General features: G+C 59.0%; 5 protein-coding genes across 6 annotated transcripts; 2 read left to right on the top strand and 3 right to left on the bottom strand.

Moving 5' to 3' along the window:
- Nucleotides 1–1368: 1368 nt before the first annotated feature.
- On the bottom strand, nt 1369–5915 carry PHF13 (PHD finger protein 13). The gene is made up of 4 exons (XM_051786579.1): nt 5751–5915; nt 5276–5377; nt 4285–4837; nt 1369–3902 (listed from the first exon to the last, which is right to left on the bottom strand). Exons 1-4 carry the CDS (start codon nt 5787–5789, stop codon nt 3676–3678), a joined length of 921 nt encoding a protein of 306 aa, XP_051642539.1. The 5' UTR covers nt 5790–5915; the 3' UTR covers nt 1369–3675.
- Nucleotides 5916–5971: 56 nt separating this feature from the next.
- On the top strand, nt 5972–12776 carry KLHL21 (kelch like family member 21). The gene is made up of 5 exons (XM_051786574.1): nt 5972–6048; nt 6607–7649; nt 8975–9380; nt 10818–10890; nt 11233–12776. The coding sequence occupies exons 2-5, from the start codon at nt 6614–6616 to the stop codon at nt 11524–11526; spliced, it is 1809 nt and encodes a 602-aa protein (XP_051642534.1). The 5' UTR covers nt 5972–6048; nt 6607–6613; the 3' UTR covers nt 11527–12776.
- Nucleotides 12777–13546: 770 nt separating this feature from the next.
- On the bottom strand, nt 13547–17817 carry ZBTB48 (zinc finger and BTB domain containing 48). The gene is made up of 10 exons (XM_051786137.1): nt 17413–17817; nt 17127–17329; nt 16326–16437; nt 15854–15946; nt 15450–15536; nt 14963–15117; nt 14649–14785; nt 14204–14368; nt 13988–14076; nt 13547–13900 (listed from the first exon to the last, which is right to left on the bottom strand). Exons 1-10 carry the CDS (start codon nt 17815–17817, stop codon nt 13604–13606), a joined length of 1743 nt encoding a protein of 580 aa, XP_051642097.1. The 3' UTR covers nt 13547–13603.
- Nucleotides 17818–17914: 97 nt separating this feature from the next.
- TAS1R1 (taste 1 receptor member 1) lies at nt 17915–22203 on the bottom strand. The gene is made up of 6 exons (XM_051786573.1): nt 22027–22203; nt 21650–21956; nt 20557–21321; nt 20137–20349; nt 19812–19932; nt 17915–18934 (listed from the first exon to the last, which is right to left on the bottom strand). The coding sequence occupies exons 1-6, from the start codon at nt 22176–22178 to the stop codon at nt 18009–18011; spliced, it is 2484 nt and encodes an 827-aa protein (XP_051642533.1). The 5' UTR covers nt 22179–22203; the 3' UTR covers nt 17915–18008.
- NOL9 (nucleolar protein 9) lies at nt 18874–27264 on the top strand. Of its 2 annotated transcripts, none has more exons than XM_051786575.1 (12): nt 18874–18972; nt 22571–22793; nt 22927–23054; nt 23187–23325; nt 23547–23643; nt 23803–23900; nt 24663–24824; nt 24993–25278; nt 25362–25473; nt 25873–26050; nt 26487–26620; nt 26943–27264. In XM_051786575.1, exons 1-12 carry the CDS (start codon nt 18946–18948, stop codon nt 27069–27071), a joined length of 1713 nt encoding a protein of 570 aa, XP_051642535.1. In that variant the 5' UTR covers nt 18874–18945; the 3' UTR covers nt 27072–27264. The 2 variants fall into 2 exon arrangements, with proteins under 2 accessions (XP_051642535.1, XP_051642537.1); XM_051786577.1 differs by lacking the exon at nt 18874–18972 and adding an exon at nt 22285–22499.
- The last annotated feature ends 619 nt before the right edge of the window (nt 27265–27883 follow it).

The following is a 27883-nucleotide window of genomic DNA, read 5'->3' on the forward strand; positions in this document are numbered from 1 at the left end:
AAACACCCATGTCTTGGCAGTGCAGAAATGCTCTTGACAACTCCTGCCATAACTCCTTTCCTGACATGGGCCTGGCCCTTGTTCTGGGCAGCTTTGGTTCTCTGTGCTCAGATCACTGCAACAGGAGAACTAGATTTCCAAAAGTAGACTTGTTTGAGGCAGTCTGAAAGAGATGCTCCCTTCTCTAAAAAACAAGTTCATGTTGTGAAGGGGTGTTCATTTGTTTTTATTAAAACCAAAACTCTTCATTTGTGACCAGCTCCTGGTGCAGGGCTTTATTTCACTTACAACCAGTGTTCTGTTGATCTGAAATTAAATGTAAAATGTGCAATAAATTATATTCAGCTGAAAAGCAGCTCCCATCCCTTTGCATCTGTAGGAGACTCCTAAAAATAAACCCCTGGAAAGCAAGGGTTGCAGGTTTTGTAAACATAATAGCACCCTCCATTCCATCCAGCTCATTGACTGCTGCTGGTCATTGCTGGGTGGGACTTGAGGGACTGGGCAGAAATCTCTACCAGAAGTTCCCTTTTCGTGTCTTTTCACTGTGTGAGGTGTATGGTCAGGAGTGAGAGCCAGCCTGCAAGGACTAGGACATGGCAGAATATTCCCAGAAGAGCATCCCTGGGAGCCAGTTGCTACTGGCCAGCCCAACTACTACTTTCTTCCTTGTTTTCTGTCAGTGACAAGTTTTGCCAAGACTGTAAGAACAGCCCCACTGTGGAATCACAGTCCTGCTGTGAGCAGCTGCCATTTTACAGCCACAGCTCCCTGGGACTTCTCTTTATAATTCAATTCTCTGTATAATTCAAAATTACCAACAGAATTAAAAGAGAAGCTATAAGCCATGAGAGCTTAGCTTCCAGTATGACCTAGTGCCATATGCAAAAGGTTGAGCCACCTTTTCAGTTTGCCAAGATGTTAAGGCTGCTTTGATGGCAGCTGGCTGAGCAGCAGTGGCTGCAGGGTCATGGCACATACCGGAGCTGCAGGGTGGTACCAAGGCTTAGGCAGCCCTTGGGTGGGTTGGAGTCCTCTGGCAGTGGGGAGGGAAGGAGGGAGCTCTCCTTCAGCACAGCTCCTGGAGGGTTCTCAGGGGGTTGGTTTGGGTCTGGCCAAGCAGCCAGTCCTCACGAGGTGGATGCAGTGCAGCCCCCAGGGCTTTTTCCAAGGCTGCAGGGACCTGATCTCGCACCAGAGGCTGGCAAGGAGCAGCTGCTCTGGAGAAAGGTGGGTATACCTGCCTTTACCTCCTATCCCTGCCTGACTGGGTATATTGTTTAGGGAAGAGCATTTGAAGCATCAGATCTTGTTGCTGCCTGGCACAACAGTGCACACACCAGTAAATCATAACAGCAGACTCCCGAGTTTGGAATAAAACAAACTCATTGTTCACTTATTTCACATTTAAGAAAAAAACATGGTTCATTAAAAGTTTTAATGAAAAAATAAAGTTCTGAATTAAACTATAATTATACATGGCTGAAAGTGATGAACTAAAAGAATGGAGATGTTACTTTTTTATTTCTCTCTGCTGATATTGTAACGTGCTGGACTTGTCAGACACCATCCACTGGGATAAATCTGAAAAGGGAACAGAACAAGAGTCAGTCACATTGATTAGTGTCGAACCTCTGTAAAAAAGAGCCAGTTCACTTGGCAGTGCACCCATAAAAGCTTCAGGAACGTGCTCCATGGAGGTCCAGTTGAACTGTGGACACGCTGCAAACACAGAGAGACCGATTCCAGAACGGGTCCAACCCTTGTGCAGCAGCAGCTGGGACCTTCCTAAGCCTTTCCGGTTGCAGAGTGAAATGGCAGCATTGGAGTGCTTTGGTTATTTTTCTGGCTGCAAAGGACAGTCAGGCAGCAGTCAGGGGCGAGTCTTTGGCAAACTCCTTGGTGGTTCCATGTAGCTTCTGAAGGCAGCACAGCATGGTCATGGTCTTGAGATTTCACAGAAGCTGGAGCTGGTTTTCTGAACCCAGAGTCAGCTGTTGCAGCTTTGTGGAATAGGATTTTTATCGAGAAGCAGGACAGAAGTTGCAAGTCTCACGCAGCTCTGTTGCCCTGCCAGTCTGGCAGACCTCCTGTGCCCCCATGTCCCACGCCATGGAGCCCAGGACCTCGTGGCACTGGGCTGCCTGAGGCTTTGGCAGCTCCAGCACATATGTCTGAAGAAGGGCACCAGACCCTGTGTCCTGGCAAGACCCTCAGTCATCACCAGGGCACATCTCCCAGTGAGCTAGTCCTCAGACAAGGCAGTGCTCCAATGCTGTGACTGCAGAACTCGGGACATGTTCCTGCTGGCACAGCTAGTCTGGCTGTGGCTGCGGTACCAGCCAGTGTCTCCCCGAGCCTCCTGGTCTCCCTGGACAGAGCATACACTATTCTCCAGGCAGAACTTCAGAGAAATACCTTGAAACATCAACCCAATTTGTGTGACCCACGGAGATGCATTTGGTCATCGAGGAACAACACCAGCATCTCCCTGGCCTTGTGTATGAGCTGTGACTCCCCACCGTGGTTCTGGAGGGATTTCCCTTGGGCTGAGGCTGGCTGGGGCCTGCTTTCCTGTCCACCCCACACTGGATGGATCCTCATTGCACTTCACCCTGTAGCTGCATCGCCTGCGTTCGCTTCGAGCTGTGTCATTGCTACCAGTAGGTTAAAGATTCTGGCTTTCTGGTTACAGTCCAGTCTCAAAAAACAGTGAAAACAGAAATCAACTCAGCTGTTGTACTTGGATGGACATGATCAAATCCCAGCCAGACCTGCCAGGCTCTACATTTACTTTGGCCCCTTTTAGAGTCCATGTTTGAATTCTGGGCTGAGAAGAGGGAGAGTCATCATCTTAAAACAGCCCCGTAGAGGTTAACAAAGGGACAGGAAACGGAGCAGTCTCCCTCCATACACACATTTGAGCTGATCATGCAAATAAAATCATGAAAAATCACTGTGAAGAGACCTTGTAGGGAAGAATCCGATGCCACTGATCCCCCATGCTGCCTGTCCAGAAAAAGGGCTGCTCTTTCCTGCCAGGGTGCTGTCCCTTGGCACAGGAGGGAGCCCCAAGTCCCGTTTGCACTTGAGCAATGCCAAATTGCAGAACTCCCATTTTCCCAAGCCTGTGGAAGCGGCAGCAGATCACACAGAGGCTGGTAGCACTGACGCTGGCTCCTACTGAGCCTTAGGATATCTAAGATTGATCTATACGGAAAAATGGGCAGGTATAATATTTCATTGAATTTAAAACACAGGGCCATTTACTTTTCAGACTCTTCACATAGACTTCCTCCTCCTCCCCTCCCTCTTTGGAGGAGGAGTTTCCTAGCACAGAGAGGATTTGCAGTTTCCAATGGGATGAGAAAACCTCCATGGCAAAGGTATTGTACATTCCCCAGACATCACCCAGTCATCGTAACCGGACAAAACTCCACCGAGCTCAGAGAGCTTCATCTGTCCCTCGAGACAGTCAGTATCTCGCCGCAGTTCTGACCAGTTGGCCTCTCCCAGCCCCAGCTGCCCGCGGCTTGGCGATTCCTCGTCCCTGCGCCGCGGGCCAGCCGGGCAGCTCTCCCGCCCGAGCAGCAGCAGTTTGGGGAAGCCCTTCCCGGCCTCCCAGCCAGCACCCACGGCTCGCCCGCCCGCGCAGCGCACCAGCACCGCCTCCCCCTAGTCCAGAAAGCGCCTGCGCGAGCCCGTCCGGGAGCGGTTCGAACGGCGAATGTCAAACTTGGAGTCCCGGCACTTCTGGCAGATGTAGATCTCGGGGACATTCGACTTGCGGATTTTGGCGCAGGAGAGGTGGATCCAGGTGTGGCACTCGTTACACTCGATCATCGGCCGCCCGGCGAAAGGCTTCATGCAGAAGCAAGTGACCAGGTCCCACGAGTCGTCATCTGCAAAGACAAAGAGCAAAGCCACGTTTTTTAGTGGTCAAGCCTTCACACCCACACTGGGACTTTTCTCTCCTTTTGTGCTAAATTAACCTCCTGGGTTTCAAAGACAGGCACTTTGCTGCTTTTTTCAGGTCTCCCCTACATGGGAAGAGACTCTCAGCAGTACATGGGAGGAGAGGAGAACCAGCTGCTTCTATAAAGTTGCAGCTTTTCACTCAGTTTACTGCAAAAGGAGCCAACCCCCCCTTTTCCACCAAAATCCTAACTGCCCAGGCAGCACTGCTCAGCATTAATCTCATGCTACAGGTAAAGTACCAAAGAAATCGGCAACAGCACCGCCACTTCCACCTGGCTGATCCTCTTGGACAGCCAGGCCACCTACCTGAATCCACCATGATGTCCTCATCGTCACCAGTGCCGTCCTCATCCCGAAAGACCACCTGCTTGCCCTGCCGAATGACCGTTCGTTTGCCCACACTCTGGATCTCCACCGTCTGCTCGGCTGTCACAGCGGGGTAGGACACACTGGATGGGGTGTCAGAGTCCCACACCGAGCAGTGCTCGGTCACAGACTGCGGGTCGCCCTCTGATGAGGGGCTCATCGGTGTCTCTGCGTAAGAGTCCTCTGCCTCCAGCTCCAGCAGCTTCTCCTCGTAGTCCTCCTCTGCAGACACTTCTGTTTCCCTCCTTTTCAGCTTTTTCTTCTTCCTGATCTTATCGATTTGTTTTCGCTCCGGCAGGAAGTTGCTGGCCTTTGCCCGCTGGAACAGGGAACCATATGGTTTTGCTCGTTTAAGCTGACTGAAGTTCTTTCTGTTCTTGGTGGGCAGGGAGACAGAGGAGGGGGTGTCATTGAAGCGAGGATCCCAGCTATCGCTGTCAATCGTGCCTCCAGTGCTGTTGGGAGGGCTGGGGCTGTTCCTCAGTGGCGTTTCCTGGAACACGTCGAGAAAGCAGGTACAGCATTGACTCAGAACAGACTTGCGTGCGACTCAAGGCGCTGCGCCCTGTCCCCGAGGCACTGTCCCCTGTCCCCCCGAGGCGCTGTCCCCTGTCCCCCGGAGGCGCTGTCCCCTGTCCCCCCGAGGCACTGTCCCCTGTCCCCCCGAGGCACTGTCCCCCGAGGCGCTGCCGCTCCTGCTCTCTCCAGCGCCGCCCCGGGAATCTCCGCCGGAGCGCCCGGGGAGCGATGCCGGATCCGACGTTTTTCACCCCGCCCACGCCGGCCACCCCCCGCCCCGTCCCCAGAGCCTCCAGCCGCCGCCGTTCCTTTTGTTCCGGCCCGGCGCGGGGCCGTGACCGCTGGAGCGGCTGGTCCGACAGACCAGCCCGGTGCCCCCCCGGTGCCCCCGGAGCCCCCCGGTGCAACTCACCTCCTGCGGATACGGGATGTAGCCGGCGTAGGCCAAGACAAAGGTGCAGAACTTGTTGAAGTCCTCCACGGTACGGTGCCGCCGGGAGCCGGGGGAGAAGTCCTGCGGGGAGCGGGGGTGAGCGGCGGCCGCGGGGCCGGGCCCGCCCCGGGGGGGGGGAGCGCCGCCGGTCCCGCCCGCCCCGCCCGCCCCGCGCCGGCGGAACCGGGCAGCGCCCACCTCCCATCGCCCCCGGTGCCGGCACCGGGCCCCCAGGCAGCCCCTCCCGCGGCGGGCACGGCGGGGCGGCGCCGCCGCCATTCCTCGCCCCGGCGGCACAAGATGGCCCCGACCCCGGCCCCACGGCGGGGAGCGGCTGCCGGGCCGGGCCGGGCCGGGCCGGGCCGGGCCGGGCCGGGCGGCGGGAGAGCCTCCCGCTCCCCCTCCCCTCCTTTCCCGTCCCTTCCCCTCTCGTGTCCCCAGGGCCCCAGCTCACCTCCGGGGCGAACGGCGAGGCGCAGGAGTCGGAGTCCATGTCCTGGCGCGGGGGGCGCGGGCGGGGCCGGGCGGCGGCGGCCGGGCAGTGCCGACACCGCGAGCCGCTCGGTGCCGGCGGGAGGCGGGGAAGGGGCGGCCGCCCGCGCGGGGCCGCCGGGAGCCGTAGTCCGGGCGTGCGCAGTGCCGGGCGCGGGGCGCGCCGGGAGCGGCGGAGGGGCGGGGGCGGGGGCGGCACCGGCAGCGGCGAACGGAGCGGGGAGCGGAGCGGGGTGAAGAGCGGAGCGAAGAGCGGAGCGGTGAGCGGGGCCCGGGGCCGCCGGGGCGGTTCTTATTGGGTGGCGTCGGGCGCGAGCCCGAGCGGGACGTGGCGGCTCTGTGCTCACCGCGGGGCCCGGCTGGTGGCGGTGGTGGGACTGGCGGCGACGGGATGGGCCAGGCAGGGCGCGGGAGCCTCCGCTCCGCGCCGGGCCCGGCCCTGCCGCCCGCGGTAACGGCGGCGCCGGGAGCCGTGCTCAGAGCGGGGCTCCGGCGGTGCCGCCCGCTCTCGGGGCCGCCCCGCTGCCTTTGCGCTGCCGTCGGGCGGCTCCCGCTGGGGGCCAGCCCGGGGCTGAGGGGCTGAGCGGGGTGGCTGCGGAGCTGCGGGACCCCGGGACCGGCCCGAGCGGGCGCGCAGTGGGGGAGGCGGCGCCGCGTTACGCAGCGGCCGCACCCGGGGGTTGTCGGCCGGGACCGGCACGGGACGGGCTCCCCGAGCCCACCCACTACGTTCTTCCCTGGTTTCCCTTTCCCGCCCCGGGAGCCTCTCGGGGATCGGTTCCAGCGACTCCGCGCTGACCCAGGTGCGCTCCCCGCAGGCACGGCATGGCGACCGGCGCGGGCACCGGCGGGACGGCGGCGGCGGCGGCCTCGGCGGCAGGAGAACCGGCGCACGCGGTGTCACTGCTGCGGGGTCTGAGCGCGCTGCGGGCCGAGCGGAGCCTGCTGGACGTGACGGTGGTGGCCGGCGGGCGGGAGTTCGGGGCTCACCGCGCCGTCCTGGCCGCGGCCTCGGGATATTTCCGCGCCATGTTCGGCGGGGCCCTGCGCGAGGCGCGGGCCGAGCGAGTGCGGCTGCACGGCGTGGAGCCCGAGTGCCTGGCGCGGCTGCTCGACTTCGCGTACACCGGCCGCGTGGGCCGGCTGGGCCCCGACATCGCCGAGCGCCTGCTGCGCGCCGCCGACCTGCTGCAGTTCCCCGCCGTCAAGGAGGCCTGCGGCGCCTGGCTGGCACGGCAGCTGGAGCCCGCCAACGCCCTGGACATGCAGGACTTCGCCGAAGCCTTTGCGTGCCCGGCACTGGCGGCTGCTGCCCACCGCTTCGTGCTGCGGCACGTGGGTGAGCTGGGCGCCCAGCTGGAGCGGCTGCCGCTGCCGCGCCTCCTGTCCTACCTGCGGGACGACGGGCTCTGCGTCCCCAAGGAGGAGGCCGCCTTCCAGCTGGCGCTGCGCTGGGTGCGCGCTGACCCTGCCACCCGTGCCCCGCTGCTACCCCAGCTCCTGGCCCACGTCCGCCTGCCCTTTGTGCGCCGCTTCTACCTGCTGGCCCACGTGGAGAGCGAGCCGCTGGTGGCCCGCTGCCCGCCCTGCCTGCGCCTCCTGCGCGAGGCCCGCGACTTTCAGGCTGCCCGTCTCGACCGCCACGACCGGGGGCCCTGCGCCCGCATGCGCCCCCGGCCCTCCACCGGCCTCGCTGAGATCCTCGTCCTTGTTGGCGGCTGCGACCGCGACTGTGACGAGCTCGTCACCGTCGACTGCTACAACCCGCGCACCGGCCACTGGCGCTACTTGGCCGAGTTCCCTGAGCACCTGGGCGGGGGCTACAGCGTTGCTGCGCTGGGCAACGACATCTATGTCACTGGTAAGGCACACGGGGTGTGAGGGTACCCGCTAGGGTGCAGATTTCTCTTGAAAATATGTGGGTTCTAGCAGTGAGACTTGGCCTTTCCTGGGAAGCAGAGAGTTTGGGACTAAGCTTGGGTGCCTGCAGCCTGCTGGCAGGCATGGAGACTTCTGGAGTTGGTGCTGGATTTAGCAGCTGGTCTCAGTCCAGGAGCTATTTTGTCATGACTAATGCTGCTGAGCACGTGGGCAGAAGTCACAGATCTTGTAGTTAGAATTTTCTAACTGTCACTCTGGGGGATATGGGTTACTTTAAGAGGGTTTTGAGTTTCTCTCTGTGAAGAAGGTGTTTGGTTTCAGAGCCCTGTGAATCACAAGCCAGGCCACTTGCTTGAGGCATAGGTGTGTCAGAAAGCCCCGGGTTCCTTAGCCAGCCCCCGTGAGTCACAGTACCTTCCTCAGCACAAATCCTGCCTCCTTGCAGTCCGCTGGGGCTACAATTACTTCTGTCAAGGTGACACTGATGTATAAATTCAGCTGTTAATCTGTATGCAGATGCCTCCTTTGAACTACATCCCCATAGCTGGAGCGGCAGCCCTGCACCGGCTGTAACAAACCCAGGAAACCAGGCGCTGCGGAACAGCATGCCCTGGGTGTGCAGGACACGCTGGCAGAGTTTTGAAGGGCAGGTCTTACGCAGTTGATCAGAAAACTCTGTGTTCTTTAGTCACAAGCAGAAAACAAGGCTCTGCTTTAAGGGCAGGGTCGTAAAAATGGCTCCTTTGGTACAGATGCCCTTACATCCCTTGGGAGCTTCCTGGAGTGATCCCTGGTGGGTCTGTGGAGACCAGTCCTGCCAAGAGCCATTTGCGAGGCTGCTGCTGGGGATTTTGGGTCGTTCTACTTAGTGTCAGTGTGTTGCAGGCAGGGCCAGGAGGTTCCCAAGCTGCCGTTGGTGCTGCTGCCTCAGCAGCTTCTGGGCAGCCACGGAGCAGGGGCCACAAAATGGGACAGAAGTGGGAGTTTAGAGGATGGAGGTGGTGAAACTTGGGAGACTCGTTTTGATTCATGGCTGAGTATGGACTAGGGAGGACGTGGGAGAAATCCTTCCTGGCTCGCTGGAAACAGTGCAAAACTTGCATGAAAATTCTCATGGCACGCACTAGTGCCACCCCCCAGAACCAAAATGCTGCCCCATCGTACAGCCCAGGGCAGCAGGAGGGGCTGTATGCAGAAGGTGTAGCTGCAGCTGTAGCAAAGGTGCTGGTGTTGAGCCAAGTGCTCTGCACCGTCGCCCTTGGCTGTGCAGAGCCCGACTCTGACACGTGTCGTGCTGTGCCACAGGGGGCTCAGACGGGTCCAGGCTGTACGACTGCGTCTGGAGGTACAATTCCAGCGTGAACGAGTGGACGGAGGTGTCGCCCATGCTGAAAGCCAGGGAATACCACAGCTCCACAGTCCTGGATGGACTGCTCTACGTAGTTGCCTCCGACAGCACAGAGCGCTACGACCACACGCTGGACAGCTGGGAAGCCCTGCAGCCCATGCTGTACCCCATGGACAACTGCTCCACCACCTCGTGCCGCGGGAAGCTGTTCGCCATCGGCTCCCTGGCTGGAAAAGAGTCCATGGTCATGCAGTGCTACGATCCCGACAGTGACCTCTGGTCCCTTGTCAACTGCGGCCACCTGCCCCCCTGGTCCTTTGCCCCAAAAACTGTCACGCTCAATGGCCTCATGTACTTCATAAGGTGAGTAGTGGGAGCCATCACCTCCCTCCCGTGTCCCCGTGGGGAGGGCCTGGAGCTTCCCTGGGAAGGTGTGTGGGATTTTGGAGGTATTGGAGGGAGGGCACTGTGCTGGGACAGCACTGCAGTGCTTCCCCTGATGGTACTGGTGGGGCTACCCTTAAAATTGTGTAAAAATGTCTGAGTGTAACCTCGGGCTGGGGAACAGCCAGGTGTAAATCTGGCTGAAGTCAGCAGCGCTGCTTGGAAATTGGCTTCTCGGATTCCTTGGCTCCTGGTTCAGCCCCCCTCGCTGCTATAAATAAGCACATAAGCTCCAAGAAAACATTAAACTGTAGCGCAGGAGAGGACATCTTCCGTCTCAGCAGCGATAAGAAGGCTGAAGATGAAGTGATTGGTCACTATTTTTAAGTGCCTTTCCAAACTGGGACTTAATTACCCATCTGAAGCTGTCCTGATGGCGCAGATACTTCAGTTATCCGCTTAATTAAAAATAAACGGGAAGGCATGCTGGGGCTGGAGCATTTCATCTCCCTCCCTGTGTTGACTCTGAGCAAACAGAGACTTCTGTGAGGGCCTCCAGCCACTTCTCTTTTTTTAATCTCCTCTTGGCTTTGCATAAAGCAGCAGCTTTGGCCCAAGACCTTTTATTTGATCCCTTTGGGTCCAGCTGAGTGTCTTGCTGGCATCTCTTTGAGTCACCTGGTTTCAGTCTGTCCTGCCGGGGTGTTGCAGCTGTTCAGCTCCTTGTCACAAGCTGATTCCATAGAATTTCCTTTTTCTTACCCCTTTAAAATACTGATGGTTGACAGTTCAGGATTTTGGATTGCTTGTACATCTACAGGAGTCAGTGAGGAGATGATCAGGGGCAGGTGTTCTCCCCTCATTTCATGTGCTGTGCATGGGCTGCTGCTCCGTGTAGAGCTATGGGATAATCTTTGGAGGGCAGAGGAGTAGGTAACAAGTAGAAATGGCAAATTCAGTTTTTGGTTTGTTTTAAGAGCTTAGACTAAAGCCTCTGAGTGATGATCCCTTGTGCTGGGACTGGTTTCATACCAGTAAATGTAGCACAGCAGTGAGGCTCAGGCATTCTCTGCAGCCACCCTAGAGCCGATCTGGAGCCGACCCTGCCTGGAGCTGCCTCACAGCCTCTTGATTCCGTCTGTACCAGAACTGTCTTGGAAGGACTGACAGCTCCTCTTCAACTGCCCTGACCTTGTCCTCCTCACATTCTTGTGTCGGTGTCTCTGTGTCGCAAACGCCCCTCACCTGTCACTGTCGCCCTCCTGTCTGGCAAGTGGGGCGGGTGAGAGAAGCCTTGGGGGATTATGATGTCCCTCTAGCTCTTCTCTCATCCCACCCACCTAAATTTGGCATTGGCGAAGAACTCAAGCAGAGTTTCTAGAATGCAGAAGAGTAATTTTGTGTTCTCTTCCCCAGAGACGACTCGGCTGAAGTGGATGTTTACAATCCAGCAAAGAATGAATGGGATAAAATCCCTGCCATGCTTCAGGTAGGACGTTTGCCATCCTCCAGGGTGCCTTAAGTATTACAAATGGGTTTCATTTACCTTTGGAAAATGAAGAGCTCTTTTGATCAGAACCCCTTGCACGTGGAGCAGGTTTAAATGTACCGGAGTCATGGGGAAAACAAAGTCCTGAATGTGGCAGCATGTCCGGGTGTTCAGCCCAGCATGTGAGAGCTGTGGGCAGTGCTGCTTCAGAGCCTGAGCTGCCACTGACGGGCATGGAGCCTCCTCCAAGGAGCAGCTGCCAGACTGCACCCACCCCCTCAATCAGCTGCCAGATTGGGCAAACACCCCTGATTGTGGTGTGTATTTATTGTTACTTTGCAGGTTCACGTTGGGGGAAGTGTGGCCGTGCTTGGCGGGAAGCTCTACGTCTCCGGGGGCTATGATAACACGTTTGAACTCTCAGATGTCCTGGAAGCCTATGACCCCGAGACACGAACGTGGAGCGTGGTGGGCCGGCTCCCCGAGCCCATCTTCTGGCACGGCAGCGTCAGCATATTCCGGCAGTTCATGCCAGAAACCCCACAGGAGGACGACAGCATCACGCTGGACAACACCATCAGCTTGAGCAGGCAGACCCAAAACCTTCACAACCAGAACCTCAATGAACTGCCTTAGCACAGGAAGCAGCCTGACATAAGTCCCTCATCCAGAACCTGGGCTGCTTCAGGAAAAGGCTGAGGCAAACCAGTGCTTGGAAACAAAACCGTAGTGATCAGAGAGGGAATGGGAACTCTGGCTGTTGGATGTGCTGCTGTGTGACTGCAGGCAGTGAGGCCTCTGCTGCTCCCTCAGCCCTTCGCTGCCCGCAGGGACCCGAGACCCCCAGGGAAAATGATCGCACTGACCCGCACCACAGCACCACCACTGACAGCTTGTGACCAGACACCTTTCACTGGGAGCTCCTTCACCCCATAATACTTTGTTTGCCACCAAACTGCTTCCTTCAGTTTCTTTTTCGGGAGGGGTCTGTCTGGTAAGACAGTGGTCTGGACCCCCCCTCTATTCTGTGCCTCGGAGGGAGACAGGCTTTCTGTGCACGTGTTGGGATTGAAAGGTAGTTATTTTAGGGGGTTTTTTTCTTTTTGTTTGGGGTTTGCATATTTTTTGGCCTATGTAAGATTTGCCTTTATACTTGCCCAAGTGCCCTGGCCAGGTGGGCTGTTTATCTACCTTTGCTGAAGAGCAGCTGCGTGGTTTATTTGTGGAATGTTTCTGGAACAAGCAGAGGCCGAACCTGTGGCACGGCTCCCCAGGAGTGAGTGTCACATCTTCAGGAGAACCTTGAAGTGTGACAGCAGCTCAGGCGTGGCTGGATGCATTTGCTTTTTTGGTCTTTTATTTTTAACCAATAGAAGAGAAGTCTGTATTTTAAACTGAATTCAGAGATGGAAAGCCCGCATACCCGATCACTGCACTCCTCAGCCAGGGGGAACCCGCGCTGTTCCTCAGTCTGGAACACTGACAGTGCCTTGAGACCACGCGCTGGGGTGCAGCCCGTGGGCCCCTGTGGGCAGAGCCTGGCAGGGGGGACACTGGGGCCTGCAATTCGGAGCATCTGCTGCTTTTCTGGGAGCAGCCTGTCCGTGCTGTGCCGTGCCTGTGGAGAGCCGGACGGCGCTGCAGCCCGAGATATTTCTGCTGAGCTATAAATAGTGCTCGCTGCTGGACCCCCAACCCCACCCGCTGAGCAGCTACAGATAACTATTTATTTTTTGTAGAATTCATTGTGTTGAATCCTCCAGTACAGTTGAACTCCATCCTTTGAAACAAAGGCATTTTACATTTGCAGATAATGTATTTTTATTCTCATAGTTTGTTTTTAAATTTACTTGCAGCTGTCAAGTTAAATAAAACCTGTTACACAATTCTGTCGTCTGAGAAGGGAAAGGGCCTGGAGTGAAATTTTAGTGGGACTGTCTCATTCTGGGAACGCTTAAAACAGAGCCTCTCTGCCTCCTTGGTGAGTAGAGGGGGAAGGCAGAGAGAGCATGGCTGAGACTCTGGGGGTGAGGGTACACACAGGGATCTCCCCCACCCTGGCACCACTCAGGAAATGGTTATAACTCCCCCAGCAACCCTGGATCGTGTTATTTGGGACAGAGATAAGTCCCTACCCCTGACCACAGGAGTTCAGGCACTGTGTGGCTGCTGAAGTGTGTTTCAAGTGAACTTGCAGCTCCATTATCTTAATGCTGAGCAGACACAGGTCCTGCCCCTCCTGTAATGGGGGAAAGAAACAGCAACTGACAGAAGCTTGACAAAATAAAGGAGAAATAAGGCACAAGTTTAACGGAGGAAACAATCCTTTCACATGCGTTAAAGGAAAGGGCAGAGCTGCTCTCTCTGGGGGAAGTTGAGCTTTAATCTTTAATCAGGAGCAGGGTAAGAGGGCTGGAGGAAAGGGGCTCCTCCGGCACCAGCTCCTCCGGTGTCAGAAAGTGATTCACAGTATGACACAAGCAGGTCAGTCCAATCCCCCTGCACGGTGCACAGACACTGACTGGAGTGGCCCTTTTGCACCATTTCTTCATTTGACACTCAATCACATCATCACGGTGACTTCCCTGTAGTCTGGGATGAGAGACTGGCAGGGAAGAAGGGGAGGGGACGGATGCACAACTCGAAAGAACAAGTGTGGCAGAGATTGGCTCAGCCCAAGACTTTACTGTGTTTCAGTGGAAGGGTGGCTGCACTACGTTTCACAGTCTTCAGGAATCGTTGTCGTTATAATCAGAGATTGCTCAATCACATCCGCCGTGGAGAAGTTCTCGTCTGAGCACAGTCTCTGCGCAGGAACCTCCTCGGGCAGCGGCCTGTGGGCCAGTGACTCCACAATCACCTCGGCCGAGCCCACCTCCAGCTCTGGTGGCGGCTGCAGCACCACCATCACATCCTTCTCGTCCTCGATGATCAAGTTCCTCAGCTTCCGCTGCCGTGGGTTGTAGTTCTCCACGCGGTCGTGGATCTCCATGTGGCGCCTCAAGTGAGCCTGTGAAGGAAGGGACGTGCAGAGGGGCCTGGTGAGGGCCGGCTCCCTGGCACAGCCCAGAGGCCCCAGAGCTGGGGAAGGCCTCACCTGCCGCGTGAACTTGTAGCCACACTCAGTGCACTCAAACTTCCTCACGCCCTTGTGCCGGCGGATATGGACGCGCAGCTGTTCCACTGCTGGGAAGGGAAGTGAGAGCCCGTGGGCAGCAGCTCCACACTGTACCTGCTCACAGTGATGCCAAGCTGCCCGCGGGAAGGAGGCGGCTCCTGTGGAGCCCTGTGAAAGCCGGAGCCCCAGCATTACCTTTGAACGTCTTCCCGCAGATGTGGCAGAAGTGGGGCCGCCCCTCCTGGTGCCGGCTGGCGATGTGTCTCAGCAGCGGCCCCTTCTCCGTGAAACGCTGCTCACAAAACTCACAGCTGAATGGCCGCTCGCCGGTGTGCGTCCGGTTGTGCTTGTCCAGGCTCGCTGCCATTATCAGGGGCAGAGAGGGGGAGAGCAGCCAGTCAGTGGCATGGCACGTGCCCCCCATCCCAGCGACCGGGCCAGAAAGGCAAGTGCAGCATAAGCTCCAGGTAAAGGTCATGGGAAACACCAGCTTGTTCCCCTTCTGTGCCACAAGGGCAGTGGAGGTGACTTGGTGTCAGCCTGCACTCACAAGAGCATGGCTTTGCTCCTGGGGAAGCTGCTTTCTGGAGGTCCTGGATGCCAGAGCATGGCGCTTGGTACCAGCAGCACCCAGGGGTACCTTGTGTCCGGAAGGTCTTGCCGCAAAGGTGGCACTGGAAGGGCTTCTCGCCAGTGTGTGTGCGCAGGTGCATGTTGAGGTTGGCTTTCTGCGTGAAGGCGTGGTGGCAGAACTCACACACATAGGGCCGCTCGTTTCTGTGGGCAGGGAAAACTCACCATGACTTCTCCCTCCACTGGTTTCAGCCCCTTGGGTCTCAGCCCAGCACCTCCGGGAAGGGAGCACTCCCTTCAGCCAACCCCCAGTCCTATAGGGGAGGGAGCACAGCCGGAAGAGCCAGGGTGACACAAGGGAGGATGCGGGTCACATCGTACCTGTGCTTGGCCTTGATGTGCATCTGCAGGCCATTGCGGCTCGAGGCCCTGTGCCCGCACTCCTCACACACAAACAGCTTCTCTCCGCGGTGCTTGAAGGCCTCATGCAGGCGCAGCTCTGTCCGGGACAGAAAGCACTTGGAGCAGGTTGAGCACTGCAAGGCCACAGGAGAGGGGGGTTAGGGTACACCCACACCAGACCCACTTGTGCCCAACACCTGGCACTCCCCTGGCTGCTCCAGAGCCCTTCCCACGGCAGCCACAGCAGCACCCCTGGCCTCAGAGACACCCAGTGAGATGGGACAGCCCAAGAGGCAAAATGCTGGTCAGTGCTCAGGTCTATCAGCTGCCCCTGTACACAAAAAAGCCTGTTTCCAGCAGCTCTGTGTCCCCCTGCCTCACTAACAGAGCAGACGGGCCATGGGCACTATTCCCTAGGTCAGGTGTGTGTGCAGGATCATCCCCTTCCCGATACCCTGGTCCCTACCGCGTGGGGCTTGGGTGCACCATGCAGCTTTATCATGTGGCTCTGAAGATCCTTCTTCTGCATGAACTGCTGCGAGCATGAGGAGCACTGCGAGAAAAGAGAGGGAGGTCAGCTTCCAGTTGCCCCCAAAGAGTGGTTTCAGAGCAAGAAGGACCAGTGGGGGAGCAGAACAGATTCCTCGTACGGCTGCAAGAAGCACGTGGCTGTGGTGTCTCCCTGGAGCACGTTCCAGCTCAGAGACAGAGAATGACCCTTAGTGGGCTGTCACAGACGGGGGAAGGAAGCTGGGGGGCTCAGCTCCCCGATGGGCTTGGCCAGGCTGCCCCAGAAGGCAAACACTCACCCCCACTCTGTGCCAGTGTCCAGCAGCATCCACGGGGATGCCGGATGCCGGCACTGCTCACCTTGTATGGCATTTCCCCGGTGTGCGACACCATGTGCAGCCGCAGCTCCATCCGCCGCTTGAACACCTCCGGGCACACTGAGCACGTGAACACCTACGAGAGACAGGGTAGCATCAGCTTCTGCAGGAGCCCGAGCCCAGCCCGGAGCCCGCAGCTCAGCCCCTGCCAGGCACGTGGCACAGCGCTCAGCCTGCACCCGCAGGACCCGTGTCTTGTGCAGCACAGAGTGTCCTGGCACGCTGGAACACACAGAGTGAAGGTTGTGTGGCACATCGGGCACAAGCTGATACCGTCCTGGTCCCGGTCGTGGGGGTCCCAGCCACAGGGACCCCGGCTATGGAATGTGTGCCATGCAGTGCTGATAGGTGTCTGTTCAGAGCTGAGCATGGCCTGGGGCTCGGAAAAGGCTCCAGTTCCCTTCCTGATGGATGGCAGCTGCACTCCAGCCCAGTGGGGCAGCTCCTGGGAGTACCTGTTCTGATCGGTTCATGCAGTTCCTGGCTTCATGTTCCATGAGATTCTCTTTTCTAAAGTAACATTTGCCACACTTGGAACACTCAAATGGCTTCTCTCCAGTATGTTTCCTGGGGGGATACAAATGGAGAACCCCATCACTGCCTGTCCAACAGCAGATGCACAGACAGGTGTGGGAGGACACAGGGAAAGGTGAGGCAGGTTCTTGCCCATGTTCCCCCAGTGCCACTATTCACAGTCACCCTAAAGCTGCTTTTATGTCACTTTCGGGGCCCCTCAGAGCGTGGTCAGGCTGTCAGTGCCCACTGTGCTCCACAGAATCTTGATTCTGCAGGGCCAAGGTTTGCCCCCACACAGGACTGAGGTGAAATTCGAGACCTCAGGGCAGGGCCCTGCCCTGCTTTCAGAGATCCAGCCCAGAGATCCTCACAGAGCTCGGCTACATGTTCCCCACAGCCCTCGAAATCCAGCCCAGCCCGGGCTGATCTGACAGCCCACAAGGATGATTTGCCATTGCCCACCTGCAGCCAGCACAGCCCCTGAGGAGCCTCCACTGCCGCCTTCCTGAGCCACCGCCCAGGACAGTCACTGCAGCTCTGATATGTTTCAGAGACATATAATCCCCCCCACAGGTCAGAGCACCCCCAGGGGCAGAGGGGACCCTCCTTTCCATCCCGGGGAATGGCGTTGGGACCAGCTGGCAAAACTGTGGTCGCCCTTCCCCCCCGGGAAGGGACTGAGCCGCGGGGGCGGCGCATCCTCCGCGCGCGCAAGAGGAAGGAGAAGTCGGAGCGTTTACCTGTTGTGCACTTTAAGGTAATATTTGCTGAGGAAGGTTTTATGACATGTGGGGCACTCTACCGGCACCGCTGTACCTTTTCTGCTTCCCGGGGCGGGGGGGCTCTTTTTGCTCCGCAGCGCCTTTTTCTCGGAGAATTGCTCGGCGTCGCCGTCCCCCCGCCCGCCGCCGCCCGCCACCTCCGCCGGGGCCGGGGGGGAGCCCTGCGAGGGAACAGCGGCGTCACCGCGCCGCCCCCGCCGCCGGGCCCCGGCCCCGCCGCCCCCCTCCCGCCCCCCTCACGCACCGCCTGCCCGCCGGGCTGCGGGGCCGCCGCGGGCTCCGGGCGGGCGGCGGCGGCGGCGCGGCGGGGCCGCGGGCGGAAGGCGCGGCACAGCGCCACGGCGTCGGGCACGCCGAGCTGCTCGGCGGCCGCCAGCAGGCGGGCGCGGTTGTGCGCCGTGAGCGCCAGGCGCCCGGTGTAGAAGAAGTCGAGCAGCAGCTGGAAGGTGTCGGCGAGGCCGTCGGGCAGCGCCACGGGCCCGCCGGGGCCGCGCGCGCGGAAGAAGCGGGAGCAGCTGGCGAGCACCGGCCAGTGCGCGCGGAACTCGCGGCCGCCCACGCCGAGCGTCGCGTCGCAGAACTGCCCGGCCGCGCGCTGCCGGTTCAGCTCCCGCAGCACCCGCACGCTGTGCGCCGCCGCCGCCGCCATGGCCGCGCCCGGGGCCGGCACCGGCACCGCCGGACGTGGCGTCACCGAGCGCCGGCAGTGACGCGGTGCCTCCGTGATGTCTCCGTGTGTCTGTGTGTGTGTGTGTGTGCGGGGCTGGGGCTGGGCCGGGGAGGGGGGCGGAGCGGGGCGGAGCGAATCGAGCCCCGCGGCCCCGGGCCGGTGCCCGCAGCTCAGGCGGCGGCCCAGCGGCGCGTGTACGCCTGTATGGCCATCTGGAAGTGCTCGGCCGTGTTCTGCTGCGGCCGCAGCAGGATGACGAAGGCCCGCGGCACGAAGTACCCGCCCAGCAGCGCCCCGAGCGTGCCCAGCGCCCCGAGCACTTTCGCCGCCGCCTCGGCCCGGCCGCGCAGCGCGCCCTGCGAGCAGAGCACGGCGGCCGAGAAGCCCAGGTGCAGCAGCAGGCTCACCGTCAGGCCCTTGGCCTCGTTGTAGCCGGCGGGCAGGTCCGTGCCCGCGTAGCTGAGCGCGAAGCAGCCCACGCTGAGCAGCACCGTGTAGGCGGTGGCTGCGCCGGCCGCGGGGCTCTGGGCGCACTCCAGCATCACCCGGTCGGGCTGCGCGCCGTAGTCCCGGAGCGGCACCGAGGGGCCGGTGACCTCGGCGGCCAAGCACAGCATGGCCTGCGCCGCTGTGCTGCCGGCCACAAACAGCAGCGGGCCCTGGCGCCGCAGCCAGGCCTCGTAGAGCGCTGGGCAGCGCGCGTTCAGCTTGAAGATGCAGAGGATCTGGAAGGAGCGGGTCGCCACGCACGAGAGGAACATGGTGAAGCTGACGGCAAAGAGTGGCACCCGCAGCAGGCACAGCAGCCGTGTGGGCTCCCCGAAGTAGCAGAAGAGGCTGCTGCAGGTGCAGGCCAGGGACCCCAGCATGACGAAGCACATCTTCCCGCCCGCAGACTTGACCACGGGTGTGGAGGCATTGAGGGCAAAGAGGATAGCCAGTGCCACCATGAGCAGCATGAGGAGCACAGCCAGGGTCAGCAGCACCCAGGAGAGGGGCTCGGACCAGGACAGGAACTCGACAGTACGGATGAAACAGGCCTCGCTCCCTGCCGGGGCCCACTCGTCCAACCTGCAGTTCTGGCAGCCGTAGGGGTCTGCAGAGGACATGGGCACCTTGCATACCTTGGACCCGGTAAGAGTTCTGCCACAGCCCAGCCTGCAGCCCCCCAGGTTCTGCCCACCTCTCATGTTCTGCTCATTCCCACAGGCACTCCCAGGCCTTGGGGAGCAGAGGGGGCTCTTTTTCCAAAAGACTCCCCACACCCAGAGTTCCACCCATGGAATTCCCCAAAGTCTGTGGCTTCGGCTGAGGTGTGGGGCCCGCAGGACCTCGGCTGGGTTAGGCTCAGGGCTGTGGGTGAGAGGGGGCCCATGCATCCAGCAATAACCTGGGAAGAGTCTGCAGCAGCCCCCTTGAATGGGACAGGACCTCACTCCTGTTGTTCTCAGAGCTGCCCCTCCCCACCCCGTAGCCCAAGAGCAGGCTGAGGGTGCCAGGGAACCAGCTGCCAGGAAGAGGGTTGTCATTGTGGCTGGTTACTCTGAGGCAGGAGACTGCTGCTGTCTGTCCCAGGCAGGGCACATTTCCATATGCCAGCTGCTGGTGACCGCATGGTGTGTAAGCCCCAGGTGCCATCTGGGGCACAAAGGCAACCACTGCATCGAATTTCCCTGGCAGAGGATGTGGTGCAGGGAACAGCTGCTGGGCCGGACATGCCTGTCCCCTGGCCACAGGAGAAGGAGCTCTGTTTGCCCAGGTGGGCTCACTTGTGGGCAACACTCCCTGGAAAGTGCAGGACGTGGGCTTTGCATACCCACCGGTGAGCAAATCGGAGCCAGACCACTGCCATCAGGTCAGCTCAGGCTTTACTGACCACAGGAGAGAAGAGGCTGGGAACGGGGAGAAGGGAGCAGGAGGCAGGATGCAGGCAGGCAAGGAAGGGGTGGGAGCAGCCCCCAAGGTGTACTAACCTGATCTGTTCAGGAAGGTTCCCAACGGACAGGCCGCACAGCTAAAGCAGCACCGGTGGCGGGTCTGCTGCAGCCGCCACTCCCCCGGCTCACAGGCCTTGGAGCACACCGAGGTGGGAGCCTGCCGGGAGTGCAGACAGGGTCAGCCTGTGAGCAGGGTGGGTAGCAGCACACCTTGGGCCCAGCAGCACTCTGGCACCCCCCACACCACCTCTGTCCACCCTCAGTTTTGCCCTGCTATGAGGAAATGCCCCTTAAGAGCTGGCACTGGGACACAGCCAGCTCAGTAGTGAGGAATAAATAAGACCTGGGTGCAGAACAGTACCTGGCTATCTTTTGTGTGCCACAGGACTTTGCCTGGGTCAATGCTCAGCCTGTCAGGGTTGACATGGAAGGTTCCTATCACATCAGAAGCCCAGCTTGAGCCACTCCAGTTCCACATGACGATGTCGTAGCCTTTACAAATATCCCCGCTGGCGTCAAAAGATACTCGGCTCTTGTACAGGGTGAAGTTTACCTGCCTGATCTGTTGTAGGAGCTGTAAAACAAAAGAGTAAGAGAGGAGCCCTTCCAATGGTGAGACTCCTGCCATTGGGAGGGAGATGTGCTGGAGGATCCCTCCTCTGTGCTACCTCTGCTCTCCCGACGCCCATCATCTGCAAGAAGTCTCATCCAGGTCTCTGTGAGGCCTGAGCACAATGGGAAAATCCTTCCCTGTGGGAAAGGATCCTTATATTGCTCTTACCTGCCAGGGATAGATGGTGCCTTTGCTGCAAGCCCCCGAGGCACAGCCCAGCAGGTTGTGGAGGCCATGGGCCACGGCGTACACGGCCGAGTACACGTTGAAGGAGGCTTGAGCGTCGAACACGTTGGGGGCAGCAGTGAGTGAGCGGCAGCTGGTGTAGTGCTGGGTGCAGCTCCCCCCGGATTCCCCGCCTGCCTCTGCAGTGCCGGCACACTTGGCCGCAGCACCTTCCTCCACCATCTTCCAACTTTCAAAGCGTTCCAGCATCACAGACTCTGGCTTTTCAACTGTCATCCCAATCACCGTGCCAATGGTCTGGATGCCAGGCACCTGCCAGATGATTTGAGACAACAGCCAGTCTTCAGAGCCCACCCACACCATGCCTGTGATGTTCCTCTGGACCACCACCTCGAAGAATGGGCGGGCGCTTCGGCTGTTGGAGAAGACAATGGTGACATTGACCTTGACGTCTGTGAGGATTCGGACCATGTTGTGGAGCTCAGGGTTGCTGGTGTCTGAGTTGATAGGAATGGTGCCTCGGTAGGCCACACACACATCACTTGTGGTCAGCAACTTCTGCAGGGCATCCAGGCCACCCCTACCATAGGTGTTGTCGCTGCCCAGCAGCGCCACCCAGGTCCAGCCAAAGTGCTGCAGCAGCAGGAAAATAGCTTTCACCTGCTGCCTGTCACTGGGGATGGTGCGCAGGAACGACGGGTACAGCCGCTTCATGCTCAGCGTCTCCACAGAGGCTTCATAGCTGATCTGTAAAGTGAGCCAGGAGAAAGGGAGAGGCACTGCCCCAGGCAGTGGCATCCCTGAGAGCTAATGGCACGGGCAGCCTGTCCTGGGGAGACTCAGAGCTGGGCAGGCAGTGGAGCCAGCACCGAGTGTGCCGTGGCAGGAAAAAACTGTGATGGACGGTGAGCCAACTGTGATTCCTGCCTGCCTCCAGATAGGGGCTGGGAAGGGACCCCTGCCAGCCCACACAGAGGGGCTGCGTTTCCAGCTCTAGCAGCCTCCTCAGCTCTGAGTCCACCCTCTCTCAAACCCTCAATGCTCAGGATCCCTATTCTTCATCAGCTGCACTTACCTCTGGTACAAGGAAGATGCCGAGGATGGCAGCTGTGGTGAGGGCCAGCTGTGTGCTGTCGGGGCCGATGACAGCAACAGCCTGGGGCTCATAGTGTTGTAAGGTGGGGAGCAGCTGGACATCCTGCCTGCCTTTGCGGATGAGGGCACTCAGGGTGGCATGGAGGTTGGCGGGCTCAGAGCAGGTGTCGTGGATGTCGTAGCCCAGAGTGACATTCGGAAGCAGCGTGCTGGAATTGTTGATCTCCTCTATGGTGAATCGCAGGGCCTGGGACAGGCAGTAACCGTGGCTCTTGAAGACGGCATTGCTGCAGAACCAAGAGTGGTTATTAGGGAGGACAGACCGCGGCTGGGGGAGCGGGCGGCGCGGGCACTCACTCATCGCAGCCACGAGCTAGCGGGCTGGCGTCGGTGCGGGGCCCGGCGCTGTGCAGCGGGAACAGCCCGGCCAGGCGGTAATCGCCGGGGAGGGAGAGGGCGGCGGCGGCGGCCGCGCACAGGCAGAGGCGGAGCGGGGCGGGCGGCGGCATGGCAGGGCAGGGCAAGGCGGCGCCGGCCGGGCGGCTCTTAACGGGGCGGCGGCGGCAGGCGGGGCTTGGCACCGGGCGGGCGGTGCCGGCCGAGGGGCGGCCCCGGGAGGCGGAGGAGGTTCAGCGGCCATGCCTGCGCGGCGCAGCCGCCCGCGCCGGGCCCTGGCCCGCAACCCGGCCCGCGGGGCCCGGGCGGAGACGGCCTGGCGGGAGTTCGCCGCCTCCTTCGCCCGCGCCGGGATGGTACCGCCGGCCGAGCCGGGGCTGGCGGCCGTGGAGGCGGCGGAGGGCACGGCCGTGCTGCTGCTGGCGCCGCGGCAGGTGAGTAGCGCCCGCGCCGCGCCGGCCCCGCCGCGCCCCGCACCGCCTGACCGCCCGTTCTGTCCCCGCAGGCGCTGACCTTCACCGGCAAGTGTCGCCTGCGCTGCCTGTACGGCGCCGTCCGCCTGCTGGGCTTCGCCGTGGCCTCGCACCACCCGGGCCTGCCGGTGTTCTCGCCGGCCACGCACTGCGCGCTCAGCCTGGAGGCGCTGCCCGGCGCGCGGCCGCTCGCCGCCCTCCGCCAGCTGCGCGCGGCCGCCCGCGCCGCCATGCGCGCGCACCGCGTCCGCCGTCGTGAGTGCGGGACCGGGCGGGCGGGCGCCATTTTGCGGGCGGCGCGGTGCGGGAAGCGGCCATTTTGTGCGCGGGGCGTTGCGGGGCAGGCGGGCTGAGAGCTCAGGGTGATGGCGGCGCTCGCCCGTTGCAGAGGCGCGGGTGAAGGTGATGGCGCGGTTCTCGTCCGATTGCGCCGTGGTGCTGCTGGAGCACCTGGACACGCCGGTGACGCGGTTCCTGCTGAGCCACCCGCCGCTGTCGCGGCTCTTCGAGCCCCAGGTGAGACCCCGCGGGCGGAGCGGTGCCCGCGGTGCCCCGCACCGCCCGTGCAGAGCCAGCGGCCGCCGCCCCTGGCGCCGTTCAGCGCTGTGGCCTCGCGCACCCGCGCTGAGCGCTCGCCCTCTCGCCTAGAAAAAGGAGGAATCCAACTTCACGCCGGAGGACGCGGTCCTGGCGTCCGTGGGCATCGTGAAGTGCAGCCCCGACCGCGGGCTGCTGGTGTCGGAGAGCATGTACCTGGCACTGGAGGAACTTATCCAGGCCTGCTGTGGTGAGTGCAGGCACTCGGCCAGGTTGGGGCCTTGGTAGCCTGAAGAAAAGGAAGTTCGTGAGGCTTTTCATGAGTTAAAATTAGAGAGTGTGCCCTGCCTGGCACACTGATCTAGGGTTGTGTTTTTCTCTAAAGAGTGGGACGCTCGAGCTCAGCATCACCTGGGCTGGGTCAGAGTGATGCCGGCATTTGTCTGGTTCACACCGTGCTTGTCTTTCCAGCGGAAGATGAAGGTATCCCTGTGGTGCTGGTATGTGGCCCAAAAAACACTGGAAAATCGACATTCAACAGATACCTAATTAACCTGTTACTGAATCGGTGAGTCTTTCCATGTTCTGCAAGCTTTTAAGTGCTGCATGGGATTTAAGAGAAGGAAAAATGTGTCTGACAGGACTCTCAGAAGAGCCGTCAGGCCTGGAGGGTGGATAGCTTTTAAACACAAAGTGGTAGACGTATACATGGGTTCTCTCCCTGCAGCCTTCCTGCAGTCGAGTACATGGAGTGTGACATAGGCCAGCCAGAATTCACACCGCCCGGGTGCGTGTCCCTGAGCAGCGTCACAGAGCCCGTGCTGGGTACGTGTTCTGCTGCTCCTGCGGTTATCAGAGACCTGTTCCGTTTCTGAAACAAGCAGGGTGTTCTGGGCAGAGGCTGCTTGAGGGGAAGCTGCTGCCACAGATGTCAGAGGTTCCTAGAGAGAATAAACCAACAGCTGTTCGAGTCTTGTTGTAGGGACATCTAAGCTCCCTAAGTAACATGGAGCCATTCTCCTGCTCCTTTTGTCTCTTTTTAAAAGAGATGATGTTGTTTACAGGTGGTAGAGCAGGCTGAGGCATGTCAAAGGGGAAGTTCAGCCTTTCGGGTTTGAAAAGTCTCTTTAGGAAAATCCGTATTCACACGTGAAACTCACTGAGAAGTTCAAAGTGGATCCACACAGGTTCAGGGTTGTTGTGACGAGCGTGAAGAAACCAGTGCCCAGAAAACTGCTGGTGTTTGTGGTCTTCTGGATTCGGGTCACTGTCTAAAAGGACATGGCCAGACTGGTTTGCTGTTTAGGCAGTTTGTCATAGACTGTCGTTTAAAGATTTGTAAGTGTGTAACCAGTGATTTCAAGCAAGGAAACAAACCCCAAACTAACCCGAAACAAACAGAACTCCAGCACAGTCTTGCAAATGACAGACCAGTTTCTCCCTAAGTGCAGGCTGTGCAAGAAAGGTGTTGGCAGGTGGGGAGAGGACAGGTTATTTTGGGAGGGGTGGCATGTGGGTACTACAGAAATGGGAGTGTTTTGGTTTGACTCAAGGAAGGTACTAGAGGCTCGGTTCTGTCTTTGCCAGGTCCCCCCTTCACTCACCAGCAGACGCCCCGTAAGATGGTGTATTATGGCCAGACCAGCTGTGAGCAAGACACGGAGAGGTACCTTGATGTCATGAAGTACGTGTTCAGCTGCTACAAGAAGGAAGTGCCTCTAATTATCAACACCATGGGCTGGGTGAAAGGTAAATGGGATCAATCCTTCTCTCAAAGAGGGGTGGGACAGAGGTAGTGAGGGTGGTGGTGCAGCACCACGCAGAACCAGAACCTGCAGCGTGCCTGCCCTGAGCTAGCGCTGCTGTGTGACCTGTTGAAGTAGCAGCAACGATTGTGTGTTCTCTGTGCTCTTGAAGGCGAGGGGCTGCTGCTGCTCATCGATATCATCCGGCTGCTGTCGCCCAGCCACGTTGTTCAGATGGACGTGTGCGACTGGAAGGCAATGGCCCCGCTCACCCCCGAGCACGTCCACCTCCAGGCCGGGCTGCACACCAAGGGCAAGCAGCAGCCTAAGTGCAAGCAGCTGGATGTGGGTGCTGCAGAGAGCTGGAAGTGCTCCGAAGGGGAGGATGCGTCAGTTCCACAGTACAAGTTGCTCTATGTCCATCCAGAATTCCCTCGGGCAGGAGTGGCAGGTGAAGCGTAAGTAGAACATTAAGTGCTGTGTGGAATTTGTGGGCTGAACAAAACCACACGTTGTCTTTGACTTAGAACTGTTCTTACAGGCGAGTGCACAGCGGCATCCTGCGTGACATGTCCATCCTGGGATACCTGGGGCACCTGCAGTACCCGGACATCGGGGCGGTGCTCCCGCTGCACAGCCTGGTGCCGTATCAGGTAAAGGAGCCTTATGGGAAGGCTTGGGTATGGTGCAGAAAGCCTGGTTCACAGCGGGGGGCAGTTCTGCTCCTACTGCAGATGTTTCTCAGAAGAGGAATAAACACTGTAATCTGCAAACAGATAAGAACTGTATTCAGGGTGTCTAGAAGTGAAGCTTCTGTTGAGATGCTGGTGTGGCACGTGTGTGCAGGTGGCATGTGTGTTCTCTATGTGCTGTGCGTGCAGATGGCACATGTGTTATGTGTGTTCTGTCTGTGCAGAAGCTGCTGTGTGTGCCCTGCCCGTGGGTGTGGGATGGGAGCATGCAGGGTCTGTGTACTCAGGGTCTTACCTCTGAATTTGAACTCAGATGATGTGGAACCGATGGCAGTTTTCTTCCTCTTTTCACCCCCCCAGGTACCTTTCAGTGCTGTCGCGCTCAGGGTTATTCACACAGATGTTGCTCCCACCAACATCATGTATGCAGTGAACGCCAGCTGGGTTGGGCTCTGCTGCATTCCGGATGAAGTCAGGTGCCAGACCGACGGGCCGGTCCTGCTGACACAGACACCAGTCTGTGACTGCCTGGGCTTTGGTGAGCACACTGGAGCTGTGCTCTCACCTGCTGTGTTTAGGCAGACGGGTTGCAGAGTGGCAGAATTGCCTATTCTCCCAAAAACAGCTGCAGAAGTGGGATGAGATACAGGAGTAGTGGTGTGTTGTCTGCTGTCGGAAGCTGTGCTGTAAGTCTTTTGGCTTTGGTTAATGTGTGGTAACAGCTGTGAGGAATGTCACTGCACGGCACTGCTCAGAGCTTCTCAGAACTCCCCAGTTGACTCTCTGGGTTCACGTTTGCAGAAGCAGAATTCTGGGTGGCTTATGTAAAATTCCTGTAGTTGCTTAAGTTTCCTTCTACGACTTGATTTAATGTTCCAGTTCAGATTTGGAGTTTGGTTCTCGAGTGTCTGTGGGGATGTGCCGACGAGCAGGGATACCTGATGACCGAGCTTTGCATATGTTCTTTTGTTCAGGAATTGTTCGAGGAGTTGATATGGAGAAGAAGCTTTACCATATCCTGACACCGGTGCCTCCAGAGAACCTGAGACTAGTGAATTGTCTCCTCCTTGGGAACATTGCTATCCCTAACTGCGTGCTTGTGGGCCAGGTAGGAGCCCGTGGGAGGGGTGGGAGCTGGCTGAGCTTTGGCTGGCTGGCAAGTTTTCCAGTTTCTTATTCCTGGGGCGGATGCGTGCTGGGAGATGCCTGGGCATCAGCAGATGGTTATCACTTTAGGAGATTGTCCTTAAGCACAGAAACCTCAAGAGAACAGAATGTTCCACTCATGTTTTAGATGCCAGAGCGGGGTTTGGTGATCACTGAGTCTTTAACACCATCAGTTCTGCCAGCCTGGGGAGGGAAGTGCTTCCCCCTCTGATGAAGCTACAGGCTCCTAAAGTTGTTTCTGGTTTTATTTTTCTGTTTTTCAGCAAGGAATTGAGGGAGAGATCCCATATGTCACGTCCGATTACAACTACAGCATCCTGGGCGCTGGGAAGCTGAGGAAAAAGAAGCATTTCAAGAGGAAGGATTTCACCTTCGAGTGTGATTACACCTGAATCCTCAGAGCCCTTGGGCCAAGTGTTGTTTGTGTGGACTGGGTAGAGAGCCCGGTGTGGTCACAGGAGCCCTGGGTGCTGCAGAGGCCCTGGGCAGATGGCCGGGTAGATGCCACAGCAGGTCTGGCTTTAATAATGTTTTGTATGTTCGGTTTGTATTTCAGCGTTTTGTAATAAATATCTACGGAAAGCAGGGGGTTGGTTTGGATTTTGTCCCTGGCCGTGGCTGACACAGATGGAGGCAGCTGCTGTCACACCCAACTCTGCCTTGAGTCAGGAGTTGTTCTCGTCGCCTGTCCAGCCCTCAGGGAACTCTGGGTGTCAGTGATTCCCAGGGGCCTGAGCAGAACTTCCCGGTCCTGTAGTTTGGTGAAGGGCTCACCCTGGGGTTCTGGCCCTGTGCCTGGCCCACAGCTCTTGTTGTCCTGCTGGTCAAGGAGGGACGAAGAAAGGAGCACATTGTGGAATCTCTGTCCCCCGGGGTGGTGAAGATGGAGCCGTTCAGCTGTGCACCATCACAGCCCACCCTGGCTCTGTGCTGGGGCGCTGCTTCCTCCCACCCTGCACTGGCCTGGCCCTGTATCCCAGTGCTGCAGTGTGAGCTCAGTGCCCTGAGTGTGGTCTGGGAACAGCTCAGGCTGACTCCAATGTGTCCCCAACTCTAACAGACTGTTCTCCAGATCAAGGTTGAAACAGGATGGGATTGGGAAGTATCACATGGAGCACCAGGGCATGTGGACTTGCCTGACCCCACCTGCTCTACCCCACTGGGACATAAGAGAAACATTATTTTTTCTTCCCAACCCTTTGTC

This window comes from Manacus candei, unplaced genomic scaffold (assembly GCF_025592945.1).
Source record: "Manacus candei isolate 608988 ecotype Guabito, Panama unplaced genomic scaffold, ASM2559294v1 h1tg000022l, whole genome shotgun sequence".
Lineage (NCBI taxonomy): Eukaryota > Metazoa > Chordata > Aves > Passeriformes > Pipridae > Manacus > Manacus candei.

Bases quoted from the DNA above. Each gene is read 5' to 3' on its own strand.
- NOL9 (XM_051786577.1), top strand. From the start codon at position 22,308: ATGCCTGCGCGGCGCAGCCGCCCGCGCCGGGCCCTGGCCCGCAACCCG. The intron at 22,500-22,570 runs GTGAGTAGCGCC...CTGTCCCCGCAG, and splicing joins TGCTGCTGGCGCCGCGGCAG to GCGCTGACCTTCACCGGCAA. The intron at 23,644-23,802 runs GTGAGTCTTTCC...CTCTCCCTGCAG, and splicing joins ATTAACCTGTTACTGAATCG to CCTTCCTGCAGTCGAGTACA.
- ZBTB48 (XM_051786137.1), bottom strand. From the start codon at position 17,817: ATGGCGGCGGCGGCGGCGCACAGCGTGCGGGTGCTGCGGGAGCTGAAC. The intron at 15,118-15,449 runs GTAGGGACCAGG...GTGGCCTTGCAG, and splicing joins GTGCACCCAAGCCCCACGCG to TGCTCAACCTGCTCCAAGTG. The intron at 14,077-14,203 runs GTAATGCTGGGG...TTCCCTTCCCAG, and splicing joins CTGCGGGAAGACGTTCAAAG to CAGTGGAACAGCTGCGCGTC.
- KLHL21 (XM_051786574.1), top strand. From the start codon at position 6,614: ATGGCGACCGGCGCGGGCACCGGCGGGACGGCGGCGGCGGCGGCCTCG. The intron at 7,650-8,974 runs GTAAGGCACACG...GCTGTGCCACAG, and splicing joins CAACGACATCTATGTCACTG to GGGGCTCAGACGGGTCCAGG. The intron at 10,891-11,232 runs GTAGGACGTTTG...GTTACTTTGCAG, and splicing joins AAATCCCTGCCATGCTTCAG to GTTCACGTTGGGGGAAGTGT.
- PHF13 (XM_051786579.1), bottom strand. From the start codon at position 5,789: ATGGACTCCGACTCCTGCGCCTCGCCGTTCGCCCCGGAG. The intron at 4,838-5,275 runs GTGAGTTGCACC...GACGTGTTCCAG, and splicing joins ACATCCCGTATCCGCAGGAG to GAAACGCCACTGAGGAACAG. The intron at 3,903-4,284 runs GTAGGTGGCCTG...TTGTCTTTGCAG, and splicing joins GGACATCATGGTGGATTCAG to ATGACGACTCGTGGGACCTG.
- TAS1R1 (XM_051786573.1), bottom strand. From the start codon at position 22,178: ATGCCGCCGCCCGCCCCGCTCCGCCTCTGCCTGTGCGCGGCCGCCGCC. The intron at 21,957-22,026 runs GTGAGTGCCCGC...TTGGTTCTGCAG, and splicing joins CTAGCTCGTGGCTGCGATGA to CAATGCCGTCTTCAAGAGCC. The intron at 21,322-21,649 runs GTAAGTGCAGCT...CTCACTTTACAG, and splicing joins GCATCTTCCTTGTACCAGAG to ATCAGCTATGAAGCCTCTGT.